We start from the raw sequence: 18319 nt of genomic DNA, 5'->3' as shown, positions 1-18319 counted from the left end.
GAAGGAGGGAAGGAAGGAAGGAAGGAGGGAAGGAAGGAAGGAGGGAAGGAGGGAAAGAGGGAAGGAGGGAAGGAGGGAAAGAGGGAAACGAGTAAAGAAAAGAGAGGGAAGAAAGAGAAGGGCCCATTTAGGGTTGTCATAATATGAACGCATGGTTTTAAGGGTGCCAGTAATAATAAGGCCTGAAACCATTGCATTCCTCTCAGATGAAACCCCATACCCATTTGGCAGCTGCAGTACACTTTACAACCCTATTCATTGTCTGAAAACCGCTCAACAGAGAGTCGCAGAGACAGGTAATCACAAAGCAAAGGGAAAATGAAAATGCTGAAGAGTTAGAGGCTCGTCATGACTATGACACAGAAACTATTAGGTGATCAAGAGACATGAACAAAGGAGGGTTAAGGGCAGCAACAGCGGCTCTGTTAGAGTATCCAAAATGGTACCTTATTCCCTTTATAGTGCACTTCTTTTCACTAGAGCCCTTAGGAAATAGGGTGCCATTTGGGACACAAGGCAGCCTCTGTCTTGGCATGGTGAAGGCAGTAGCCTATCAGGGAGGAGGGATTGGCGCTTACCGACTACTTTAGGCAGCTTCTGCCGTCTCAGTGGGATCCGGGGGAGTTTGGTGCTGATTCGGCTGAATCGTCCACACAGGATCCGCTTGGCTTTTTTACTGTTGGTAGAGTTGTCTTGGTCAGGACTGAGGGAAAGAGGGAGGGGTGACGCCATGGAAAACATACTAAATTACTAAACCATACGAACCGATTCAAATGTGGGTGAGGTTCATCTACATTGAAACGCTTGCAGTACGAGCAACACGCCATTGGAAACCATGAAGAAAAAGACCACACACTATCATACTGGCCCAGTCTGGACTTGGCAACATAAGATATACTGTGCAGGACCTTTAAACTCGATAGTAACCTATAACAAGGAGCCACAGTCTTTCCTGATCAGGTACCATGACCAGGAAAAACTCAAGGCCCTAACAATACTGTATGTACTGTAATAAAAGGGTAAAAACTCTTTAAAGGATGGAACACTCCACTATTTTAACAAGGAGGGCAAACGGCAACATCTTCTCTAACCTCCATCCCATCTCCAGCCCTCACCCTATACCAGGTCTGTGTCTGTCACCTGCCCTCACCCTACACCAGGTCTGTGTCTGTCACCCGCCTTCACCCTACACTAGGCCTGAGTCTGTCACCTGCCCTCACCCTACACCAGGCCTGTGTCTGTCACCCGCCCTCACCCTATACCAGGCCTGTGTCTGTCACCCGCCCTCACCCTACACCAGGCCTGTGTCTGTCACCCGCCCTCATCCTATAACAGGCCTGTGTCTGTCACCTGCCCTCACCCTACACCAGTCCTGTGTCTGTCACCCGCCTTCACCATATACCTCACCCTACACCAAGCCTGTGTCTGTCACCCGCCTTCACCCTAAACCAGGTCTGTGTCTGTCACCTGCCCTCACCCTAATTAAGGCCTGTGTCTTTCACCTGCCCTTACCCTACACCAGGTATATGTCTGTCACCTACCCTCACCCTATACCAGGCCTGTTTCTGTCACCCACCCTCACCCTATACTAGGTCTGTATTTGTCACCTGCCCTAACCCTACACCAGGCCTGTGTCTGTCACCCGCCTTAACCCTATACCAGGCCTGTGTCTGTCACCCACCCTCACCCTATACTAGGTCTGTATTTGTCACCTGCCCTAACCCTACACCAGGCCTGTGTCTGTCACCCACCCTCACCCTACACTAGGCCTGTGTCTGTCACCCGCCTTCACCCTACACCAGCTATATGTCTGTCACCCGCCCTCACCCTACACTAGGCCTGTGTCTGTCACTCGCCTTACCCTACACCAGGCCTGTGTCTGTCACCCGCCCTCACCCTACACCAGGCCTGTGTCTGTCACCTGCCCTCACCCTACACCAGGCCTGTTTCTGTCACCTGCCCTCACCCTAATTAAGGCCTGTGTCTTTCACCTGCCCTTACCCTACACCAGGTATATGTCTGTCACCTACCCTCACCCTATACCAGGCCTGTTTCTGTCACCCACCCTCACCCTACACCAGGTCTGTGTCTGTCACCCGCCCTAACCCTACACCAGGTCTGTGTTTGTCACCTACCCTCACCATATACATCACCCTACACCAAGCCTGTGTCTGTCACCCGCCTTCACCCTACACCAGGCCTGTGTCTGTCACCCACCCTCACCCTATACTAGGTCTGTATTTGTCACCTGCCCTCACCCTACACAAGGTATGTGTCTGTCACTCACCCTCACCCTACACCAGGTTGTGTCTGTCCCCTGCCCTCACCCTATTTCAGGTATGTGTTTGTCACTGCCCTCACTCTACACCTGGCCTGTGTCTGTCACCCACCCTCACCCTACAGCAGGCCTGTGTCTGTCACCCGCCTTCACCCTACACCAGGCCTGTGTCTGTACCCCACCCTCACCCTATACCAGGTCTGTGTTTGTCACCTGCCCTCACCCTACACCAGGTATGTGTCTGTCACCCACACTCACCCTATACCAGGCCTGTGTCTGTCCCCCACCCTCACCCTATACCAGGTCTGTGTTTGTCACCTGCCCTCACCCTACACCAGGTATGTGTCTGTCACCCACACTCACCCTATACCTCACCCTACAGCAGGCCTGTGTCTGTCACCCGCCTTCACCCTATACCAGGCCTGTGTCTGTCACCCACCCTCACCCTATACTAGGTCTGTATTTGTCACCTGCCCTAACCCTACACCAGGCCTGTGTCTGTCACCCGCCCTCATCCTATAACAGCCCTGTGTCTGTCACCTGCCCTCACCCTACACTAGGCCTGTGTCTGTCACTCGCCTTACCCTACACCAGGCCTGTGTCTGTCACCCGCCCTCACCCTACACCAGGCCTGTGTCTGTCACCCGCCCTCACCCTACACCAGGCCTGTGTCTGTCACCCGCCCTCACCCTACACCAGGCCTGTGTCTGTCACCTGCCCTCACCCTACACCAGGCCTGTTTCTGTCACCTGCCCTCACCCTAATTAAGGCCTGTGTCTTTCACCTGCCCTTACCCTACACCAGGTATATGTCTGTCACCTACCCTCACCCTATACCAGGCCTGTTTCTGTCACCCACCCTCACCCTACACCAGGTCTGTGTCTGTCACCCGCCCTAACCCTAAACCAGGTCTGTGTCTGTCACCTGCCCTCACCCTATACCAGGCCTGTGTCTGTCACCTGCCCTCACCCTACACCAGGTCTGTGTTTGTCACCTACCCTCACCATATACCTCACCCTACACCAAGCCTGTGTCTGTCACCCGCCTTCACCCTACACCAGGCCTGTGTCTGTCACCCACCCTCACCCTATACTAGGTCTGTATTTGTCACCTGCCCTCATCCTACACAAGGTATGTGTCTGTCACTCACCCTCACCCTACACCAGGTTGTGTCTGTCCCCTGCCCTCACCCTATTTCAGGTATGTGTTTGTCACTGCCCTCACTCTACACCTGGCCTGTGTTTGCCAACCGCCCTCACCCTACACCAGGCCTGTGTCTGTCCCCCACCCTCACCCTATACCAGGCCTGTGTCTGTCACCCACCCTCACCCTATACCAGGTCTGTGTTTGTCACCTGCCCTCACCCTACACCAGGTATGTGTCTGTCACCCACACTCACCCTATACCTCACCCTACAGCAGGCCTGTGTCTGTCACCCGCCTTCACCCTACAGCAGGCCTGTGTCTGTCACCCACCCTCACCCTATACCAGGTCTGTGTTTGCCAACCGTCCTCACCCTACACCAGGCCTGTGTCTGTCACCCACCCTCACCCTATACCAGGCCTGTGTCTGTCCCCCACCCTCACCCTATACCAGGTCTGTGTTTGTCACCTGCCCTCACCCTACACCAGGTATGTGTCTGTCACCCACACTCACCCTATACCTCACCCTACAGCAGGCCTGTGTCTGTCACCCGCCTTCACCCTACACCAGGCCTGTGTCTGTCACCCACCCTCATCCTATACCAGGTCTGTGTTTGTCACCTGCCCTCACCCTACACCAGGTATGTGTCTGTCACCCACACTCACCCTATACCTCACCCTACACCAGGTATGTGTCTGTCACCCACCCTCACCCTACACCAGGCCTGTGTCTGTCACTCGCCCTCACCCTATACCAGGCCTGTGTCTGTCACATGCCCTAACCCTACACCAGGCCTTTATCTGTCACCGCCCTCACCCTACACCAGGCCTGTGTCTGTCACATGCCCTCACCCTACACCAGGCCTGTGTCTGTCACTCACTTGTGTTGGTCTTTATTTCTGCAGAGGCAGCAGCAGAGGAGTGAGAGGAGGACAGTGAGCAGAAAGGAGACCAGGGTTCCCGCCGCGATCACGCCCATCCGCTGGTTAGGCTCTGAAACAGCAGACAGATGGACACAAGCAGGGGTTTATGGGTGTGCCACACTGTTGCCAACCAGAGACATTTGTATATATCCGGTGCCAACTGGCATTATTCTGTCAGAACTCCCTGAACTCCCAGAATCACACTATGTTGACCCTCCACACTGTGGAAATACTGTAGACCTATAGTATGTACCATGAAGTGGGCATTGAAGAGATATCCAATTGAGATAAGTCATAGATGTTAATTTCAGCCATGCATGCAACAGCCCTCTTCTCTAAAAATCGCCACTCTTTATAGATCTCCTGCTGTGGATCCACTTAACCGACTTCTAGAAGCGTCCACTGAACCCTATCCTTCACTCACTCTATTACCCCTCTGCTACAACTCCCTTTACCCCCATAATTCATTCATGATTTAGAAGCACCCTCCCTTTCTAGGATGACTAGACTTAAAACTCAGTTGCATAAACATATCTAGGCCTTTGGAGCCCTGATCAAAAGTAGTGCACTGCAAAGATGGCACCATCATGCCACACCAGATAGCAATTAGATAAATACTGGTGGCCCCTGGCCCTCTATGTCCCTCTGCTGTCATAGAGGCTGTGGAAGAATAGAAGTGAGTCCTGGGTGTGGCATGTAGGGCCTGGCCTCTGTGTTCACAGCTGGATAAAGGAAGGGACTGGCCCGGCAGAGCTGAATGGCCTGACCCAGTGACATCATCGCCGCTTCCCAACATGCCCATTTGCTGAAACCTCTGGTGACCTTATTTCCTCTCCTCCCTTCTCTTTTCATCCTCCAGTTCTCTCTCCCTTACTCTTACTCTCACTCTTTCTCTCTCTCTCTCTACCATCCTCCCCCCCTCTCTCTCTCTACCATCCTCCCCCTCTCTCTCTCCCTCTTTCTCTCTCTCAACCATCCTCCCCCTCTCTCTCTGCTTTCTCTCTCTCTCTCTACCATCCTCCCCCTCTCTCTCTATCTCTACCATCTTCCATCACTCTCTTTCTCTCTCTCCCTCTTTCTCTCTCTCTACCATCTTCCCTCCAAACCCCCCCCCCCCCCTTCTCTCCGGCTGGACAGGAACAAGGCCAACAAACACAGTCGTAAAAAAGGACACCAGGCATTCTGGAAAGGCCATTAGGCCTCCTCCATGTTAATTCTACTACAGTAACGTGAATAAACATGTGCGTTAGTGCTCATCGTCTCCGTTCAACTCACAGACAGACATTCATGAGCTGCGTCACTGCTAGCAACTGGCTATTTAGACAGACAAACAGTCAAGCAAGGGGTTTGGCATTTGGGACCTTCATGTGGAGTGCACACATTTGATATGATCTCTATAGTCACGTCTATAGTCACGTCTATAGTCAGGCAAGGGTGTGTTTTCTTTACGTCTTGCATTCCTTCAAAAAATCGAGTAACTTTTTTAACACTAGAAGCACCAGGGTTTGACGCCCCACGTGCTCCGCAAAGAACACCTTTTCTACCTCTTAATATTCAGTCTTGTGGCGTGGCTGCCTTAAAAAACAGTGACCTAACATTCTCTCAGATCTGTAGAAGTGAATGAGGAAATACAGAGAGTGGTTTCCTTGCGTAGGTTGCAGTGTGTGTGTGTGTGTGTGTGTGTGTGTGTTTCCTTACGTAGGTTGCAGGCCCCCGACACTGGGTTACAGTTGTTGTCGTGACAGGTGCAGGTCTGGGCACAGTTCACTCCATACTGACCCATCTGACACGTCATGTTGCAGCTAGAAGACAGACACAAACAACATCTTAGTGTCTGAGACAGGTGCATTGAAATAGACAGTGGGACAGGGGTTAACAGACAGTGAATAAACTGGTAATGTACTACAATGACTATATGAAGCCAACTCCCTCTGCACTGAATAATGATTACAGATGTAGGATCTTAATTTGATCACACTTTTGTTCCTGAAAATGTTCCTGAAAGCAGATTTACATAAATTCACGGAAAACCCACACTAACACACGGTTATATTAACATTTAATGTAGCCTACTTTTGGGCAGCTAATAGCCTAACCAATGATCATACAACATTATGGACTAAACGTTACAATCCTGTTGCTGAAGGATTATTTTGCTGTGACAATACAGGTCAAATAAAGATCCTACATCTGTACGTACAACCAGTAGTTTTTCCCGACCACTAGTGACCTGGGCACTAGAGATATGCTAGGGTCGAAAGGGTTTCCTGGTTTGGCCATGTAATTAGGAAACCTCTAGGCGTGAAGCACGAGGGTGTACAAAAAAAACAGTTGGAAAGATAACATGTCTGGGTATTGTAGACATGATGGGAAGCCTAAACAGGATGTTTTGGTGCGAGGCCCATTCTCCTTTAAATTGTTTAACTTGGGTCAAACGTTTCAGGAAGCCTTCCACAAGCTTCCCACAATAAGTTGGGTGAATTTTGGCCCATTCCTCCTGACAGAGCTGGTGTAACTGAGTCAGGTTTGTAGGCCTCCTTGCTCGCACACGCTTTTTCAGTTCTGCCCACAAATGTTCTATAGGACTGAGGTCAGGGCTTTGTGATGGCCACTCCAATACCTTGACTTTGTTGTCCTTAAGCCATTTTGCCACAACTTTGGAAGTATGCTTGGGGTCATTGTCCATTTGGAAGACCCATTTGCGACCAATCTTTAACTTCCTGACTGATGTCTTGAGATGTTGCTTCAATATATCCACATAATTGTCCTTCCTCATGATGCCATCTATTTTGTGAAGTGCACCAGTCCCTCCTGCAGCAAAGCACCCCCACAGCATGATGCTGCCACCCCAGTGCTTCACGGTTGGGAAGGTGTTCTTTGGCTTGCAAGCAGCCCCCTTTTTCCTCCAAACATAACGATGGTCATTATGGCCAAACAGTTCTATTTTTCTTTAATCAGACCAGAGGACATTTCTCCAAAAAGTACGATCTTTGTCCCCATGTGCAGTTGCAAACCGTAGTCTGGCATTTTTATGGGGGTTTTGGAGCAGTGGCTTCTCCCTTGGTGAGCAGCCTTTCAGGTTATGTCGATATAGGACTCGTTTTACTGTGGATATAGATAATTTTGTACCTGTTTCCTTCATCATCTTCACAAGGTCCTTTGCTGTTGTTCTGGGATTGATTTTCACTTTTCGCACCAAAGTACGTTCATCTCTAGGAGACAGAACGCGTCTCCTTCCTGAGCGGTATGACGGCTGCATGGTCCTATGGTGTTTATACGTGCGTACTATTGTTTGTAAAGATGAACGTGGTACCTTCAGGCGTTTGGAAATTGCTCCCAAGGATGAACCAGACTTGTGGAGGACTACAATTTTTTTTCTGAGGTCTTGGCTGATTTCTTTTGATTTTCCCATGATGTCAAGCAAAGAGGCACTGAGTTTGACGGTAGGCCTTGAAAAACATCCACAGGTACACCTCCAATTGACTCAAATGATGTAAATTAGCCTATCAGAAGCTTCTAAAGCCATGACATCATTTTCTGGAATTTTCCAAGCTGTTTAAAGGCACAGTCAACTTAGTGTATGTAAACTTCTGACCCACTGGAATTGTGATACAGTGAATTAATTGTCTGTAAACAATTGTTGGAAAAATTACTTGTGTCATGCACAAAGTAGATGTCCTAACCGACTTGCCAAAAATGTGTGAAGTGGTTGAAAAACAAGTTTTAATGACTCCAATCTAAGTGTATGTAAACTTCAGACTTCAACTGTATGTACATGTGGGTAGAGTTAAAGTGACTATGCATAAATAATATACTCAGGAGCTGTGAGTCACATCTCAGAACCCTTAGCACAGCATGCAAGCACACGTTCAATGCTCTGATGCAGTGACTGTAATTCAGCATCTATGTAAATCACATACTGAAAAGTACACTAGAAATGTGTACACACTCAGAACATTAGCACAGCATGACAGCATTGGTTAGTACAAGTTCATGTTTTTAAATGATTCTTTCAAGTGCTTAAAATGGTAATACAAAGGGTCTGTGAATAATATGTTGGCATGAGAACAAGTGGACAACATGACTGTACTAAACCATAAAGAGAATGTGTTTTTCCACATCATCTGTCGACATGAAATGTTATGTTGAAATTCCACAAAGTTAAATACCCATTAGGGCAACAAATATTTACTATCCTAATAAACAACTAAAAGGAACCCTAATGGCATGCGCACATGTGTGTGTACACAGGTTTGTGTGCCCCTGCCCGTGGTTCCAGGTGTATGTGTGTGGCCTACCTGTCCCCGATCCAGCCGGGGTTGCAGTGGGAGCACTTTCCGTCGATGCGGTTGCAGAAGTGGCCGTCTTTACACGGAGGACACTCGTCCAGGCAGTTCTCCCCGAAGAAGCCTGGCAGGCACATCTGGTCACACTTTGTCCCATTCCAGCCCCCCTCACAGGTCACACACCTCCCCTCGGTTATCTTACAGGGCTGCTGCCCCTTACAGTGCCCACACCTGGGGGAAGAGAGAGGGGAGAGGGGGATACATTAGAACACCTGGGGGGAGAGAGAGGGGAGAGGGGGAGACATTAGAACACCTGGGGGAAGAGAGTATTGCACTAAATGGAAATAGGGAGCTTTTTGGGCGAAGCCGTGTCTGTCATCACAATTTGGGAGCAGCATGACTACTGGGTGACATTTTGGTCGGTTTTGGTAATATCTCATAGTTGTAGTGCTGTCAAAACAATGCCTTATGTGTAAGATTACATTTGATGATTTGCTACATTTGCTACATTTGGGACCTGTAGACATTTTCCATGTGTGTAGTACAGATGTAGGATCTTAATTTGATCACCCTGTTGCAGGATAACCTTTAGTCTATTTGAGGTTTAAAAAGGCTTCTGAAGTTTGTAATTTCTACTTAGAAATTTCAGAATTTATGTTCCATTACGAAAAATGTATCAACTCCTACAAAAATGTCCATTAATTATAATCCACATAATAATTCACATTTCCTGTTGCTGCAGGATTATTTCCCTGCTGTAGCAAACTGGCTCTATTTTGGTATCCACATACTGTATGTCTTTGGTGTGCAGTTGAACAAAACAAAAACATTGGAATAATTTACTAAATCTTAACTTATTCCACAAAGAAATCCTAAAATATCTATTATTAGTATAGATTATTAGAACCTTCTAGAAATAGTTAGAAATAATTAGATTTCAAGCAGGTGATTCTCCTTTACTTTGGAAATGAACTGACCTGTGGTGAGTTGCAGGTGCCTGAAATATAAAAATCACTAATTCAACCAGTTTGAGTAGAGAAAAGGACTAATTCTCCTGTTTTGTATCTCTGTGAAGAAAAGAAAGAAAACTAGAGAATTATCTGAGGAGGTCAGACACAAGATTGAAGCCAAGCATTGACAATCTCAAGGCTACAAGTCCATCTCCAGAGACCTTGATGTTCCTGTTTCCACCATACGTAATGTTATCAAGACGTTTAAGGCCCATGCCACTGTAGCCAACCTCCCTGGACGTGGCCGCAAGAGAAAACTTGATGGAAGATTGCAGCGAAGGATGGTTTGAATGGTGGAGAAAGCATCTCGGTCAACCTCCACACAGATTCAAGCTGACCCTCTGACACAAGGTACGACAGTTTCAACTCACACCATCTGTCGCCAACTCAATGAAAGGGAGTTATATGGTAGGAGAAGTGGCCAGCAATGAGTCCAGATCTAAATCCCATTGAAAACTTGTGGAGATCTGAAAACAGCAGTTGGGAGAAGGCACCCTTCAAATCTGGGAGAACTGGAGCAGTTTGCACAAGAAGAGTGGGCCAAACTGCCAGTACAGAGGTGCAGGAAGCTCATCAATGGCTATAGGAAGCGCTTGATTGCAGTTACTTTGACCAAAGGCTGTGCTATCAAATATTAAGTCTAGGGTGTCAATGCCAGTTCTGTTTATTTTCTGATTTAAACGGATATATATATATAGTTCCGAATCAAAAACAAAGGCTCTGTAATATTAACAGTGAAATAAAGAATTGTGGAGACCAAATACTTTGTTAAATCTCAACTTATTTTTAGGGAAAATTGTGAGTTACTTGAAAAAAGTGCAAAGGTGGCAATATTTTTGGCCCACTACTGTATAACACCAGTTCTGCAGACCCTGAACAAGGTAATCCACCTGAATGGCTTCAGCATATTAGATGATTATTATGAGATAATGTGAACACCAATTCCCCAGTATCTCCCTATTACACCGTTAATATGGATTTTAACGTTAAGATCCTTGGCAAAAAAAATAAAGAGAAAAACGTGTGCATTAGGATCATTGCCTTTTCAGTTTCACATCTGTTACATTTTCATGAAAAAATGTATGTTCCATTTTCTGTTAGAATAATACTCCCTCTCCAGTGAACTCAAATGGTTCTCTCCAGTGTTTTGGTTCCTCACCTGTTCCTGCAGTTCTGTCCGTAGAACCCAGCGGGACACGGTTCCCTGCAGAACTTCCCTCGGTACCCTGGCGTGCAGGTACACGAGCCATCCGCCTGGTTGCACTTCCCATGGATACACTGACAATACCTCTCGCACCGCTGGCCCCACAGTCTCTCCTGGCACTGGCACCGACCCGTAAACTGCTCGCATGGTGAGTTATTACAGTTACACTGGATGGCACAATTCCTCCCTGTCCAGCCTGGACTACAGTTACACCTTCCTGTGTTCTGGTCACAGACAGAGTTGAGACTGCAGTAGCAGTTGTTAGCACACTGAGTGCCCCAGAAGCCATGGTGGCATGTGCACGAGCCCGTGTCCTGGTCACACTTGCCCTTCTGGCAGAGGCAGGGCTTCTCGCAGTTGGGCCCCCAGCGGTTGGGGTTGCATGTGCATTTGCCCGTCACGTCGTCACACTGGCCGTTGGGGAAGCACTGGCACTTGCCCTTGCAGTCGGGGCCCCAGAATTGGGTTGGGCACTCTGGGAAAGAAGGATAGAGTCCTTTTTATAGGATCACTGGAACCTCACAAGTCAAGGAATACACTGTACAATGGCTTCAACATTTCCCTTCTGTTGGTTTAGGACAGCACATTCAACACCATTCATTCAGAGTAATTTCAACAATGAACTGTAACATAATGGTTCCCTTGACAATGAAAGTACAAGTCATGGCCATGAAAGTGATTTGAATACATATGTTTTAAATATAGTATCACAAAAGCAAGTTGCTTACTTGTATCACAACTGGCTCCGAAATATCCATGTCGACAGCGACATTCATTGGGCCTGATGCACAGCTCATTCTCCTTACAGGTAAAGTTCCCTTCACAGAGAGCTGGTAGGAGGAGGTGAATACTGAATTATTATTGGCAATATCCACAACATGAAAACATACCATGTTGCAATACTTTATTGTGATGTTACTGATACATTACAAATGTGAATACGAAGAGGTATGAAAATACTGTATTTTGATGTTGATATGCATACATACGTGTCAAACATTCATCTCCTAGCTGCCCCCACCCGCTGCAGCACACCAATACTGGTGACCTAAACGACAGGGGAAGAAAAAGGAGCGTGTCAGAGAGGAAGAAGATAAGACTAGAAACGTGAACACTCAGTGTAGCAAAACAACAGAACCACCACCATCACCACCACTACCACCATCACTACCACCATCACCACCACCACTACTACCACCACTACCACCATCACCACCACCACTACTACCACCACTACCACCATCACCACCACCACTACCACCACTACTACCACCACTACCACCATCACCACCACCATCACCACCACCACTACCACCACCACTAACACCATCACCACCACCACTACCACCACTACTACCATCACTACCACCATCACCACCACCACTACTACCACCACTACCACCATCACCACCACCACTACCACCTCTACCACCACCACCATCACCACCACTACCACCATCACTACCACCATCACTACCACCACCACTACCATCACCACCACCACTACCACCTCTACCACCACTACCACCATCACTACCACCACTACTACCACCACTACCACCACCACTACCATCACCACCACCTCTACCACCACTACCATCACCACTACCACCACCACTACCACCATCACTACCACCATCACTACCACCATCATCACCACCACTACTACCACCACCACTACCACCACTACCACCACCACTACCATCACCACTACCACCAGGCAAGCTTCAGTTAAAATATCTTAAAGAAAACAAATACTGTTTGAAGATGACCCCACGTCTAGCCAGGAAGTAGTGGGGAGTGTGAGTTTAGAGAGGCATGACGGTCTAGTCGGAAGCAGCAACACCATGCTCTGCTCTGCTTTGTCAGGAAAGGACAGATGCTTCTCCTTTTCCTTCCACTCCACTGACCTCCCAGAGGTCCCTTGCACACTTTCCCTTCCTCTGAAGTGTTGGGGGCGGCATTCTGCCTTCAGTCAGACTCAGGGAGTGCACGCATACACACACACACTCACAGATAGAGACACACACACTGTTTTTTTAAACTATAAAACTACGCCAGCTTATCTCCTCTGTTCTGTCTCAAAGTTACGCCTGTGACATGGCGGTAGGCTGAGTTTGAGAGATTCTTTACAATTCTGGATGAAAGGTATGCACAAACATGGATCAAAAGCTGTGCAGTTTACTTTAATGCCATGAGTCTTTATAAACTATGAATCAGATCTACTTTCAGTGAGGTGTTTCCAAGGTGGTCAATGTTATCTATGTAACGTAGATACATCACATTGTACATGTATGGGGTTGAACCCATCTGACATTTGACACACAGCCCAATTCATCACAGCTCTGGAGAAGACTGATTTTGTTCTTTGTGTGAAAGATGTGGTTTTGAAATAAAGCAGGACCCACATTTGTATATCGTAACTCCTATATTAGTGATTTGCCACTTCGAAGGGCGTTCTAGTACTGAACTCCTCATTCAACAACATTGTATTTGTTTCTTGAGACTGACAAAATCAGATAGCAGCTTTTCCACTTTTTTAAAGGTTTGCTTTGCATTTCTCACTTTCCCATGGTACTTTATGATGCATTGAATACTGACAAACAAAGATGTGTGAACTGGCATTGTTGATGAGGTCAATGGCCCATTTACAGTCAGTGAGCTGATTTAATAACACCCAGAAACATACAGTAAAGCTGATTTAGTAACACCCAGCTACAATAGAGCTTATTTAGTAACACCCAGCTACAGTACAGCTGATTTCGTAACACCCAGCTACAATAGAGCTGATTTAGTAACACCCAGCTACAGTAGAGCTGATTTAGTAACACCCAGCTACAATAGAGCTTATTTAGTAACACGCAGCTACAGTAGAGCTTATTTAGTAACACTCAGCTACAGTAGAGCTTATTTAGTAACACCCAGCTACAGTAGAGCTGATTTTGTAACACCCAGCTACAGTACAGCTGATTTAGTAACACCCAGCTACAATAGAGCTTATTTAGTTACACTCAGCTACAGTAGAGCTGATTTAGTAACACCCAGCTACAATAGAGCTTATTTAGTAACACCCAGCTACAGTACAGCTGATTTAGTAACACCCAGCTACAATAGAGCTTATTTAGTAACACCCTGCTACAGTAGAGCTGATTTAGTAACACCCAGCTACAGTAGAGCTGATTTAGTAACACCCAGCTACAGTAGAGCTGATTTAGTAACACCCAGCTACAATAGAGCTTATTTAGTAACACTCAGCTAAAGTAGAGCTGATTTAGTAACACCCAGCTACAGTAGAGCTGATTTAGTAACACCCAGCTACAGTAGAGCTGATTTAGTAACACCCAGCTACAGTAGAGCTGATTTAGTAACACCCAGCTACAATAGAGCTGATTTAGTAACACCCAGCTACAGTAGAGCTGATTTAGTAACACCCAGCTACAGTAGAGCTGATTTAGTAACACCCAGCTACAGTAGAGCTGATTTAGTAACACCCAGCTACAATAGAGCTGATTTAGTAACACCCAGCTACAGTAGAGCTGATTTAGTAACACCCAGCTACAGTAGAGCTGATTTAGTAACACCCAGCTACAATAGAGCTGATTTAGTAACACCCAGCTACAGTAAAGCTGATTTAGTAACACCCAGCTACAATAGAGCTGATTTAGTAACACCCAGCTACAGTAAAGCTGATTTAGTAACACCCAGCTACAATAGAGCTGATTTAGTAACACCCAGCTACAATAGAGCTGATTTAGTAACACCCAGTCACTGTACAGTAGAGCTGATTTAGTAACACCCAGCTACAGTAGAGCTGATTTAGTAACACCCAGCTACAATAGAGCTGATTTAGTAACACCCAGCTACAATAGAGCTTATTTAGTAACACTCAGCTAAAGTAGAGCTGATTTAGTAACACCCAGCTACAGTAGAGCTGATTTAGTAACACCCAGCTACAATAGAGCTGATTTAGTAACACCCAGCTACAGTACAGCTGATTTAGTAACACCCAGCTACAATAGAGCTGATTTAGTAACACCCAGCTACAATAGAGCTTATTTAGTAACACTCAGCTAAAGTAGAGCTGATTTAGTAACACGCAGCTACAGTACAGCTGATTTAGTAACACCCAGCTACAATAGAGCTGATTTAGTAACACCCAGCTACAGTAGAGCTGATTTAGTAACACCCAGCTACAGTAGAGCTGATTTAGTAACACCCAGCTACAATAGAGCTGATTTAGTAACACCCAGCGACAATAGAGCTGATTTAGTAACACCCAGCTACAGTAGAGCTGATTTAGTAAAACCCAGCTACAGTAGAGCTGATTTAGTAACACCCAGCTACAATAGAGCTGATTTAGTAACACCCAGCTACAGTAAAGCTGATTTAGTAACACCCAGCTACAATAGAGCTGATTTAGTAACACCCAGTCACTGTACAGTAGAGCTGATTTAGTAACACCCAGCTACAGTAGAGCTGATTTAGTAACACCCAGCTACAATAGAGCTGATTTAGTAACACCCAGCTACAATAGAGCTGATTTAGTAACACCCAGCTACAGTAGAGCTGATTTAGTAACACCCAGCTACAATAGAGCTGATTTAGTAACACCCAGCTACAGTAGAGCTGATTTAGTAACACCCAGCTACAGTAGAGCTGATTTAGTAACACCCAGCTACAATAGAGCTGATTTAGTAACACCCAGCTACAGTAGAGCTGATTTAGTAACACCCAGCTACAGTAGAGCTGATTTAGTAACACCCAGCTACAGTAGAGCTGATTTAGTAACACCCAGCTACAGTAGAGCTGATTTAGTAACACCCAGCTACAATAGAGCTGATTTAGTAACACCCAGCTACAATAGAGCTGATTTAGTAACACCCAGCTACAGTTGAGCTGATTTAGTAACACCCAGCTACAATAGAGCTGATTTAGTAACACCCAGCTACAGTAGAGCTGATTTAGTAACACCCAGCTACAGTAGAGCTGATTTAGTAACACCCAGCTACAATAGAGCTGATTTAGTAACACCCAGCTACAGTTGAGCTGATTTAGTAACACCCAGCTACAATAGAGCTGATTTAGTAACACCCAGCTACAGTAGAGCTGATTTAGTAACACCCAGCTACAATAGAGCTGATTTAGTAACACCCAGTCACTGTACAGTAGAGCTGATTTAGTAACACCCAGCTACAGTAGAGCTGATTTAGTAACACCCAGCTACAATAGAGCTGATTTAGTAACACCCAGCTACAGTACAGCTGATTTAGTAACACCCAGCTAAGTTGAGCTGATTTAGTAACACCCAGCTACAATAGAGCTGATTTAGTAACACCCAGCTACAGTATAGCTGATTTAGTAACACTCAGCTACAGTTGAGCTGATTTAGTAACACCCAGCTACAGTACAGCTGATTTAGTAACACCCAGCTACAGTAGAGCTGATTTAGTAACACCCAGCTACAGTAGAGCTGATTTAGTAACACCCAGCTACAATAGAGCTGATTTAGTAACACCCAGCTACAGTCAGTGAGCTGATTTCATAACGCCCAGCTACAGTAGAGCTGATTTAGTAACACCCAGTTACTGTACAGTAGAGCTGATTTCGTAACACCCAGCTACAGTAGAGCTGATTTAGTAACACCCAGCTACAGTAGAGCTAATTTAGTAACATGAGGACACACATAGGAAATGCTGAGCAGCAATGATAAATAAAAAACTACTTCCCTCAATTCTTCCTGTGACTGAACCCAGTAAAAATAGAAAATAACAGGCAGAAATTAAAGAAAATGATAGGGGTGGTGCACTGCGAGAAAGCAAGCACTCAAGCCAGTAAAAAAATCTAAGGATAGGATTGTGATTGAGACGTTACATTGAGAGTTGGGCCAATGTCAAATGTGTATGTGGTGATGATGAATAATGGAGAGTTTACTGTACCCTAAGCAAAAACCACTCAGTGGGGATGCTAAACGTCAAAGTAACGACCTTCAAACCAACTATAGACAGCTGGGCAACAACTATGACAACAAAGAAACATGTTTTATACAGACTACATGAGTTGTATTTTTAGGAGACATTCTAACAGGAAAGGTAAGGATAGAAGCAGGCTGGGCCCTGTGGTCTCCTTTCTAATGTCAGAGTGTGTTTAGGGGCAGACCACAGACTGGCTATGACCTCTACTTTGGATCCCATACACTCTTCTCTTGCACCCGACCCTCCTTTGACATGCTTGCATAGTCAATGCTTACTGGTGAATAAGAAATGTACGCTTCAGCTAATAGATTGTCACTTTCACTTGATCCACACACACGCACGCACGCACGCACACACAAACACACACACACACGCACACACACACACACACACACACACACACACACACACACACACACTTCATGGGTGTTCTGAATCTAATGAATGAAAACATTGGGAGACTGAGCTGTTTGTGTCTGGCAGCGGAAGCCATAACATTTTGTGTGGTTATTTTCAGTCATTTTGCTCAATGTTTCCCAGCTCCAGTCCTCCAGTACCCCCTACAGAACACATTGTGTTGTAGCCCCAGACAAACTCCCCTGATTCAACTCATTGATGGCTTGATGATTAGTTGACAAGTTGAATCAGGTGTGCTTGTCCGGGCTACAACGAAAATCTGTGATGTTAGATACTCAAGGACTGGACTTGGGAAACACTGAAATAGCTGATGCCACGACTTCAGGCCAGTGTCAATCAATATATAGCGCCCCCTATAAGAATAGATTGAACATTATCCACGGTTCCAGATGCATGTCGCATCTGGATGGGATGGCTGTTCAGGTGGAATCCTTCTTGTGTAAGGAGAGGTAGTGCATATGAAAAGAAATACGACCAACTTGTACACAATATCAGTGGAGGGCAAGACAACGTCATAACCGAGTCTCAAAGTATTTTGCAATGTGAGCGATCAATAAATGAAAGCACCATACAACAAGAAGTAGGTAGGCTAGCTGCATGATATGGAGAGTGATAAAGGCAGGCAACTCCTTTTTTAATCGACAGAACCGTTATTATACTTACCCTGGTAGTTTGCATACATTCCTGCCTTTGGGATTGAGTTCTTGGCTGAAACTCGACAAAAATGAACAAACCACCAAAACTGCAAAAAAAATATTCAATTCCATTTTACAAGAAACAGCATCCTTCTAGACGCCTCTTTCACTCCGCATTCCTCATCTCCAGAAAACGTTATCCTACTATTGTGTTATCCGGGGTTTCTTTATGTATAATCCACGGCGATAAAAGGTGTTTATTTGTTATTGTGGGAACTTCAGAAACTTTATCCAAGTATGGTATAATCCAGGTTCCATTTGCGGAGAAAAGGCTTACCACCGAGTTGAAACAAAGTGTAGCGACACCAAACCACGCAGAGTATAGTTCCAAATAAATTATAAAACCCAAACATAAACACGCAATTCGATCTCCTCGAATTATGACTTTCTTT

The 18319-nt window shown here is 46.1% G+C and overlaps 1 protein-coding gene across 1 annotated transcript; it reads right to left on the bottom strand.

The window, feature by feature from the left end:
- Positions 1 to 352: 352 nt before the first annotated feature.
- On the bottom strand, positions 353 to 17999 carry LOC311144398 (scavenger receptor class F member 2-like; the record flags this gene model as incomplete). Its single annotated transcript, XM_084180409.1, has 9 exons — positions 353 to 366; positions 579 to 676; positions 4302 to 4413; positions 6042 to 6145; positions 8642 to 8860; positions 10799 to 11318; positions 11572 to 11673; positions 11833 to 11891; positions 17896 to 17999. 9 exons carry the CDS (start codon positions 17997 to 17999, stop codon positions 353 to 355), a joined length of 1332 nt encoding a protein of 443 aa, XP_084036535.1.
- Positions 18000 to 18319: the final 320 nt, after the last annotated feature.

Source organism: Coregonus lavaretus (genome assembly GCF_964263955.1).
Source record: "Coregonus lavaretus genome assembly, chromosome: 17".
NCBI classification, from domain to species: Eukaryota; Metazoa; Chordata; class Actinopteri; order Salmoniformes; family Salmonidae; genus Coregonus; species Coregonus lavaretus.
Note: the sequence above shows the minus strand (reverse complement) of the source record. Positions and strands in the feature narration are given on the sequence as shown.